Here is a 10,212-nt window from a genome sequence, read left to right on the forward strand (position 1 = left end):
TCCGATGCCTAAGTCAGATGCTGAGATCGAAGGTAAAATTCGGCGATCTAAAATATAAGTGCGGAGAAACAGGGTACCTTCTCTCAGTGAGAACTTGGAGTATTTATAGACAATGGAGGATGGGAGCCACTTGCGGGATAGGTGTCAGCTCCATGCTCGCCCCTGCAGTGACTAAGCTGCTTCTTTAGTGGACACCTGTCCGATGAGTATTGCGGGTCGGATCTGGGTTCCCTGGGCCCGATTTGAGACGTCATCAAGCCACAATGCGTCACATGCGATCTCATGACCTCACCCTGCGACCTTGTTTATGTTCTTTATCCCCCTCGACCTGCAATCTTCTATGCGACCAACCGGCAACACCACATTCTAATCTCCCTCTCCTTGTGGCATCCTCATCATAATTCCCCCACTTCTTTCAAATGTAATTTATTACATTGGGGAGAAGCATATCTCTTCCAATTTGGGTCGAAAGAAGTCCTCGCAGGGTCGCGTGTTTGATGCAATTTGATAATCAAGGGTTGAAGCCTTGAATATGTACCGTCATCCAAGATCAGTAACCGAAAGGTCTTGCTACGATAAGTCCAATCGTCGCATCAATGAAACGCCATGCGTCAGCAATCCATTGGTCGGCTCGATCCTTGAAGCGCCACGTGCCGTACATCCACTCATCCTGGAAGGGTGCGTCTTTCCATACAGTGGTCTATATATACCCCCCTTTTTCAAAATTCGCCTACTCCACCACTCCGCCCTCGAGATCGTTGCCAGATTCCCAGCGACCTGTCTCCTCGATCTTTAACAAGGTACCATGTCTTCCATTAATTCGAGCTTTTTCTTTTCTATTTCTGCAACTTCTCCCTTGCATGAGGAACATCTAGAGGGACCTTCAGTGGTCAGGTCTAGGTCTAGATCTAGGTCTAGGTCGAGGTCTAGATCGAATCCCTCCAATAACTCATCTGATGATGAGACCCCTAGGCACGTTAGATTTCAACAAGCATTAGATAACAGCCTTTGGATTGGTATTGTGAGTAAAGTGAAACAATCCATTTCCCAAATAAAGGAAAAGTACTTCATCCCGCATGATTTCGAGGTCTTGATCCCCCGTTCTTTTGAACGCATGCATACACCTCCTAGACGTTTCTGTACTTTATCGATTGGCCATTTTGAGGCCGGTCTGCGAATGCCTTTAGCTCCCCCTGTAGCTCGCATACTTAGGGGATTAAGGTTAAATCCCATGCAGTTGTCCCCCAATTCCATTAGCCACATCATACTTTTTGTCATAATAATGCGAGCTTTCAATCTCGACCCCAGTTTTGATAACTTTTGGTCGCTCTATTCTTTTACTACTTCCACTAGGTCTGCCAATAGAGGTTTTTTCTACCTCACCTTCCGTAGACAATGTAGATATTTAGAGCCTCTTAAGTCCAACACTGGTCCTTGGAAGGATCGCTTCATCTTCGTGCGACCTCCACCTGGTCAAAAATGGCCATTCACTCTCAAATGGTCTGTAGAGAAACTCGAACCGGTTACTGAAGGAGAGGGTCTAGATCGGGATTTGATTAATAGTCTCGCTTCTAACCCATTTTTTTCAAAAAAGTTACTGATTGAAGAGATTTTCTGTCTCGCGCGCCTATCTCGTGCTTCTGTACCCATCACCGGGTCGTTAGGTGATTCACTATCCTCTCTACTAGTTTTCTTTTTTCTTCCTCCGCTAATTTTTTGAGGTCGCAAATTTGCAGAGACCAAAGTTATGTTGGGCCATCTAACTCAGCATGCTAAAGCTCGCCAGGAGTGAGCTGCTCGTGAACAAGCTCAACACTCCACTCCTACACATGATCGGGCTCCACGTTGCACCACTCCTCAGCTACCCGACCCAGATACTTCGGCCACTCCAACAGCTGAGATGCAAAGGCCGGACACCCCAATTGACATCGGCAGCGAGGAGGTCCATCTTCACAACCTTTCTCCTCACCCAGTTCGAGGTGCTTCCCCCAACACCGAGATGGTTGGCTCGCAAGTCGAGGCCGAAGCTGCTGGTCCTAGCCGCCCTCGGAAGCGTAAGCACAGATCGCCTTCTATGTCCAAGCATGGGAGGTCGCACTTTCACAGGCGATCCGAAGAGGAAGCTGCTGCTGCTCAAGCTGCTGAGGATGAAAATTTGGAATGTTTAAAGGAGGTTGAAGAGTGGGAGTTGTCTGCCGTGGCCAATCATCGCACGGAGTCTCAAAAGTCGGCCGAACTGACTGGAGCTCAACTTGCACCCAACTGGAGGGTTTCTGACAACAGCACTATCCTGGGTCGTTCATGCAATCGTTGTCACTCAAATGCACCATCCTTCACAAGCGTCGCCGGGAGGCTCAAGAAAAATATCGCGAGCTCCGAAATGACATCCGGGCGAAAGAGAAGGAATGGGGAGAGGAACGTCAGCACCTTGACGTGGTGAAGACAGGTCTCAAGGCGGAGGTCGCTCGATTGAGGGAGATCGTGGAATCCCATGGTGCTGAGGTCGCTAGGGCGCGTGAAGAGGGCCAAAGGTCTAGTCCGAGAGGAGTTCTTAAACTCTCCTGAGTTCGCTGCTCGATCTCGCGACCTTCGATTGGAAGGAGCACGGGATTTCTTGAAGACCCCGATCTTCGATACTACAGTCGAGATCAAGCAGAGTGTGTACATGGTGCAGGGCTTCAAAAAGTGCAAGGCTCAAGTCAAAAAAATGGAGGCATTTGTTGAAGGGTTCGATCAGAACAGGCTCAACCCCTTTGTAGATGAAAACTTCCAGCCATACCCTGTAGAGCCATCTCCTCAGATTGAAGGCACTGACTTCGCGAGCTTAATGGATGATGTGGAAGCCATGGATGAATGAGCTTGACCTCTTGACCTTATGACTAGCATTCCTGAAGATCTAATGCTCAGATGATCATCTGATGTTTTTTACTTTTGCAACTTTTTCCTACTTCCGCAGGTCGCGTCTTTTATAGATCGAATGATCATTTACAGGTCCTACGATCTTTTCCAGATCGAATGATCTTTCTCAGATCTTGTGATCTTTTGCAGATTCTACGATCTTTTTCAGATCGAATGATCTTTCTCAAATCTTGTGATCTTCAAGTTTTGGATATTCCACGGTCTGGGTAGATCTCGACCCTCCATATCCTAGAGGCGATAGGTGCCTCTTCGTTTGATTTCTGTAACTTTATAGGGTCCTTCCCAACCTGGGTCCAGCTTTCCCACGTGCTTCGACACCTCCACCTTCTTCAAAACAAGATCTCCAACTTGGAATTGTCTGGGCCTCAATCTTTTGTTCGATAGGTGCCTCTTCGTTTGATTTCTGTAACTTTATAGGGTCCTTCCCAGCCTGGGTCCAGCTTTCCCACGTGCTTCGACACCTCCACCTTCTTCAAAACAAGATCTCCAACTTGGAATTGTCTGGGCCTCAATCTTTTGTTGTAACTCCTCATCATCAAGCTTTTATGATGCAACATTTTTGCGTACGCGACCTCCCTTTTTTTTTCCTCGTTTAGTTCCAAGTCCAGCAAGCGCTCCTCGGGATTGGTCATTGGATTGTATATAGTCACCCGATGTGATTCCTCGCCTATCTCTGCAGGAATAAGAGCTTCAGTACCAAATACAAGGCAAAAAGGAGTTTCACCTATTGATGATCTAGGAGTAGTCCGGTATGCCCACAAAACCCCAGGTAATTCGACCAACCATGATCTTTTGGAATCTAGTCTTGTCTTCAAATGCTGAAGGATGGTCCTGTTAGCGACCTCGACTTGTCCATTCGACTGCGGGTGTCCACCACGGTAAAGTTCTGCTGAATTTTTAGCTCTTTACACCAACTCGTAATCTTCTTCCCTTGAAATTGGGTGCCATTATCTGAAATTAAAATTCTAGGGACCTCAAATCGGCATATGATGTTCTTTCATATGAACTCGATCATGTTCCCCTCCGTCACCTTAGCCACAGCCTCTGCTTCTACCCATTTGGAGAAATACTCCACAACTGCTACCACAATGAGTTTTTTCTGAGATCGCGCAGTGGGGAAAGGCCCTAAGATGTCTATCCCCCATTGGTCAAAGGGACAAGCAATCTTAACTGGTTCCATATAGGTCGCAGGTGCGTGAATCTGTACTGCAAATTTTTGACAGGCCTCGCACTTCTTGACTAACTCTTTCGTGTCTTCCACTAGGGTTGGCCAAAAATATCCTTGTCTGATAACTTTTTGTGCTAGCGACCTTCCCCTAGAGTGATTTCCACAACTCCCTTCATGAATTTCCCTTATAACGTATTCAGCTTTCTCCGGATCAAGACTTGGTCTTGTAAGTGCCCTCTATCTGTAAAGCAACAAGCTACGAATCTGTGAACACTTCTAAATCTTTCGCTCCTGCTTCTAGCGACAGCTCCAAACTCATGATAAGAGCTTCATATTCAGCTTCATTATTAGTGACTGGAAAAGAGAGTCGTGTTGCGACCTCGATCTCCACGTTTTCCTAACCCTGTATCAATATCCCAATTCCTCCATTTCCCGCATATCAATATCCCAATTCCTCCATTTCCCGCATTAGAGGATCCGTCCACATGCAACATCCATTTATCCAGCTCCGGCTCGGTCTCAGGCTCGGGTCTCAGGCTCGCCGACGAGCTCGACCCTGAAATCAGCCAATACTTGTCCTTTCAATGCCGTCCGAGCTTGGTATTCAATATCAAATTCCCCCGGTACACCTTCCCACTTCACAAGCCTACCCGAGGCCTCTAGTCGCGCCAATACATTACGGAGCAGATGATTGGTTAGGACGACTATGCGATGACCTTGGAAGTAAGGTCGCAGTTTACGGGCCGTTACAATAAGCGCAAGTGCGAGCTTCTCAATCTGTGCATACCTTTTCTCCGCCCCTTGCAACATCTTGCTCACATAGTATATCGGACTCTGCACCCCATCTTCTTCTCTGACCAAGGCTGAACTAACCGCATTGTCTGAAACAGCCAGATACACATATAACACCTCATTTCCTTTCGGATTCGTGAGCAGCGGTGGTGAGGGCAAGAATGTTTTTAGGTCTTGAAATGCTCGCTCACACTCGTCAGTCCACTCAAAATTTTTGGTTTTCCTCAACACTTTAAAGAAATGCAGATTTCTATCTGAGGATTTTGATATAAAATGATTAAGGGATACGAGCTTACCGGTAAGTTTCTGGACTTCTGTAATGGTGGTTGGCGACTTTAGCTTCAGTATTGCCTCTATCTTCTCAGGGTTCATCTCAATACCTCGCTCGCTGACTAGGTACCCCAGGAATTTTTCCCCTGTCACTCCAAAGGTGCGTTTCATCGAATTCAGCTTCATTCTGAATTTCCTGAGCATCGCAAAAGTTTGTTCAAGATAAACTATATGATCTTGCGACCTCGAGCTCTTTACCAGCATATCGTCAACATAAACCTCCATAGTTCTTCCAATCTGATCTTCAAACATTTTATTCACTAGCCGCTGGTATGTGGCCCCCGCATTCTTCAGCCCAAAGGGCATCACCTTATAGCAATATATTCCCCTTTCAGTCACAAATGAAGTCAAAGGGCATCACCTTATAGCAATATATTCCCCTTTCAGTCACAAATGAAGTCTTACTCTGATCCTCTTCTACCATGAAAATTTGATGGTAGCCCTGATAAGCGTCCATCATGGAGAATAGCTCATATCCTGCTGTGGAGTCCACCAATGCATCAAGTCGAGGAAGTGGGTACGGATCCTTTGGGCACGCCTTGTTTAAGTCCGTGAAATCGATACAAGCTCTCCACTTCCCTCCTGGTTTAGGAACTACAACAACGTTGGATAACCAATCTGTATATTGGACTTCGGTAATGTACCCAGCGTTCAACAGCCTTTCCACTTCGTCTTTGATCACCTGGTTTTTCTCTATGCTGAAATTTCTCTTTTTTTGTTGCACAGGTCGCATGGTAGGGTCTACATTGAGCCGATGAACAATCAACTCTGGCGCCACACCCACAAAATCAAACGAGCTCCATGCGAAGACATCAGCGTTCTTTCTTAGCAACGATACCATCATGGTTTCCAACTGCTCGCCCAATTGTGACCCGATACGGGTGGTTTTGGATGAGTCACCTGGTATTACTTCCACTATTTTGTGACCTTCAATCGGTTGTATTCTTTGAATCTGTTCGTCAGGTACCCTACCGCTTTCTTCAAAAACCTCTAATCTCTTTCTCTTGTTAGCATTTTCGCCCTTTTTTAGGGACAGATTATAACAATTCCTTGCCTCTTCCTGATCACACCTTACTTCTCCCACTCCTGCATTGGTCGGGAATTTCATATTCAGATGATAAGTGGAAACTACTGCTCGAAAGGAGTTAAGTGCCGGCCTTCCTAGGATTACATTGTATGCAAATGGGGTATCCACTACTAGGAATTTGACCATCAAGGTTTTCCTGCGGTTCATCTCCCATCGAAACAGGCAAATCAAGGGTACCTAAGGATGTGATCTCGCTACCCCCGAACCCGACCAAAGGAGTCCGCACCGATTCCAATCTAGCGTTCTCCAGTCCCATTTTCTCCAATACATCTTTCAAAATGATATCCGCCGAGCTTCCGTTGTCTTCAGAACCTTATGCACTACGAAGTTAGCAATGTCTAACTTGACCACCATCAGGTCATTCTGCGATCCTACTCTGTCTGCCCTATCTTTGTTCCCAAATGTTATTTCTTCTTCCGGCTCAATGTTTGCCATCAGCTGACTTCTCTGGTTACTCCTGCTTTGTCGCTTTCTGGATTTTCTAGAATCACCCCCTTCTGGTCCTCCTGCAATCGTTTAAATTACACCTTTCGCAGGCGCATTATTTCCAGGATTAGCCTCTTTCAGCACACCTTTTCCTTTATCTTGCCTCCTATCGGGGCTCCTAGATCGACTCCTTCTGATGACATTGTCGTCTGCCCGACATTTCAGCACCAGTTCCTTAAAATAGCCCTATCTAATTAACCTCTCTATCTCATCTTTTAGCTGATAACATTCTTCTGTATCATGTCCTCGCTCTCGATGAAATTTGCAATACTTGCTAGAAAATTTCTTAGCTGCTGTGAACCTCGTGTGATGAGGCCACTTCAGTATATCAGACTTTTCTACAGTCAATAGCGCCTTGGTTCGGGTTGTATTCAAAGGTGTATATCTGTGATATTTCGGTCGGTAGGGAGGATCTCGACCTCGATCTACCTGCTTTCCATCTTTCCCATGATCCTGCTCGCGGGTCCTTACATTACCCATCCACTCTCCATCCTTCATCGCATTCATTTCCTCCTCGTTAATATATTTTTGCGCCAAGCGCATCAATTGTTCGACATTGGTCGGCGGGTCTCTTGCCAGAGCAGAGGCAAAAGGTCCTTTTTTCAACCCGTGAATAAGGATGCTCACCATCATGTCAATTCTTAAATCTTGGACCTCCAGAGTCTCGTTATTAAATCTCCCCATGAAATTTTTTATGGTCTCATTTTCTTTCTGCCTGATGGTGAATAGATAGGTCGCTGACCTCTTTTGTTTTCTTTTGCTCGTAAAATGAAAAACGAATTTTTGTACCAACTGTTCGTGTGAGATTCAATACCCCGCCGGCAAACTTGTAAACCACTCTTGCGCCTTCCCCGTCAAGGTTGTCACAAACAGTTTTGCTTTAATAGATTCCGTTTGTCCGTAAAGATTCATCACTAAATCAAAAGCGGACACATGCTCTTGCGGGTTCTTCAAACCGGCATATTTCTGTAAATCTGGCATTTTAAAAGTTGCATTTACAACTTCACTCAGAATCCTATTGCAGAACGGTGAGTGCTTGTTCTGAGTGACTAATTCTCCCCTCCGCTTCAATTCATCAATCTGTTTCCCCAGCAGATGGATCTGTCTACCTACAGAGTGACTAATTCTCCCCTCCGCTTCAATTCATCAATCTGTTTCCCCAGCAGATGGATCTGTCTACCTACATTATCAACATCCGCTCTCGAGATCGCGGGTTCCCGTCTCCGCCATCCAATTTGTGAACTTGACCCCACTTCAGAAGGGGCGACCGCACGCTTCCTTTCGGGAGCTCTTCTACTCATTCCTTCAGAAACCCGCTCGGTTTCTCTTTCACGTACTACCCTTCGCCTGGCCGTTTCATTCTCAATAAGTTGTGTTCTTCTTTCGTATGCCAAGATGGCATTCCTACTAGCCTCCTCCATCATTCGTTGTAATTCTCCTTGTGTATGTTGGACTATCCTTTCATTCCCCGCCCTCGGGGTCTCCTCAATTGCCCGCCTACCACCTTCCAATCTTTTCATGTTTTAGGTTTTATGTTTTATCTCCAAAATCGTTCCCACAGAGGCGCCAAACTGATCCGCCTGGATCACGTTTTGACCTTGATCAATGAGCTCGACCTCCCACGTCACCGATTTAGATCTGTTATCTGGAAACAAAACACAAAGCTAGTCAGGATCGTCCCGACGATGATACTCCGATGCCTAAGTCAGATGCTGAGATCGAAGGTAAAATTCGGCGATCTAAAATATAAGTGTGGAGAAATAGTGTACCTTCTCTCAGTGGGGACTTGGAGTATTTATAGACAATGGAGGATGGGACCCACTTGCGGGACAGGTGTCAGCTCCACGCTCGCTTCTGCAGTGACTAAGCTGCTTCTTCAATGGACACCTGTCGATGAGTATTGCGGGTCGGATCTGGGTTCCCTAGGCCCGATTTGAGACATCATCAAGCCACAATGCGTCACATGCGATCTCATAACCTCACCCTGCGACCTTGTTCATGTTCTTTATCCCCCTTGACCTGCGATCTTCTATGCGACCAACCAGCAACACCACATTCTAATCTCCCTCTCCTTGTGGCATCTTCATCAAATATATTTACAGTAATTATTAAAATTTCAAATTCATTAAACTTAATGAATAAAATCTTTTCATTAATAAAGTGCTTATTAAATTTTAAAATAATATGTATTCATTTATGAAGTATTTTATATTTTTGCTAAATTAAACTTCTAAATTTTGTCAAGATTATAAGTATCATGTGCAACGCACGTGATTCCTACTAGTAGCGACAAACGGTGAGATGTATAAATCAAAAGAAAAACCAAAGACACAAATGTAACAGATTCAAAAGCCATGTATGATTCTAACAGAGATAACAAGAATCAATTGACAATCAATGGAGGCCAAAGCACATGAACACAATATTAAAGGATGATGAGGAATGTAACTACTACTGTCTCACCATTGTTAGTCGTAATAATAAATGTCAATAAAAGGTATGTGTTTGATTTTGTGATAATCTTCTCCTTCACCATCCACCCCTCCTACCCTCTTCACGAACTCCTCTGGAATAATTATAATCAGTGTTTTTAGAGTATTAATGAATTCCAATCCATCAGGAATCATCTTCAATTTACTACATTTTGCAATAACTAGATGAGAGAGATTGGGCATTAATCCTTTCTCCACTCTCCACTCTACTAAATTCCGCAAATCATTCAAGGAAAGCTCTCTGAGTTGAGGAAATCCAGTTGCCTCACAAACCATCTCTCTGCCCACATATGGATTGCGCCTTAAGCCAAGAACTCTTAACATGGGAAGCTTCTCTAGTATTTTCATTGGGTCTTCCTCAATCCTTGTATCCACAAGCTGCAATTCTATCACATTTTGATATAGTTGAACTTCATAAGTTGGTAATTTGCTCACTCGACAATATGCAATACTCAAGTAATGTAGTGAGTGTCACATCACCAACCCTTTGAGAAGAGTTGAGCCATCTTCCGAATCCATATTAACACCCATGTAAATATTAAGGTTTACATCGCGAAATTGTTCTTGATGATTTAAGATGTGATCAACAATTATTGGCAAACATTCTTCATAAAAAATTCTTCCTTCCAATACTCGGAGCTTCGGCAATTTAAGAAGATGAGTGATGTCATCAACCAAACTATTGAACCCAGTTATCATCTCCAACTCATTCAACCCTTCCAATTTCAATTTTTCACCTCCAACGCTCTCATCAAGAAATCCCAAAAATAGATGCCTCAAGTGCCTCGTTTTGTATATGTAATTAGGTAATCTAATTGTATTTTTCACATTCAATGTCTGCAAACAAGGTAGCTTGCATATAGATGGTGGCAATTCTTCCACACCACTATTTTCGAGACTCAATAGCTTCAACAGCTTCAATTTTTCGATTCCTTTGG

The 10,212-nt window shown here is 44.7% G+C and overlaps 1 protein-coding gene across 1 annotated transcript in view; it reads right to left on the bottom strand.

Annotated features, from left to right (window-relative positions):
* Positions 1-9,250: 9,250 nt before the first annotated feature.
* Positions 9,251-10,212, bottom strand: part of LOC105180186 (putative disease resistance protein At1g50180) — a 2,966-nt gene continuing 2,004 nt past the window's right edge. The window contains exon 2 of the mRNA XM_011103847.1: positions 9,251-9,660. Within this exon, the coding sequence (XP_011102149.1) occupies positions 9,251-9,660 (410 nt within the window). The remainder of the gene's footprint in view (positions 9,661-10,212) is intronic.

This window comes from Sesamum indicum, unplaced genomic scaffold (genome assembly GCF_000512975.1).
Source record: "Sesamum indicum cultivar Zhongzhi No. 13 unplaced genomic scaffold, S_indicum_v1.0 scaffold00385, whole genome shotgun sequence".
In the NCBI taxonomy this organism is placed as follows: domain Eukaryota; kingdom Viridiplantae; phylum Streptophyta; class Magnoliopsida; order Lamiales; family Pedaliaceae; genus Sesamum; species Sesamum indicum.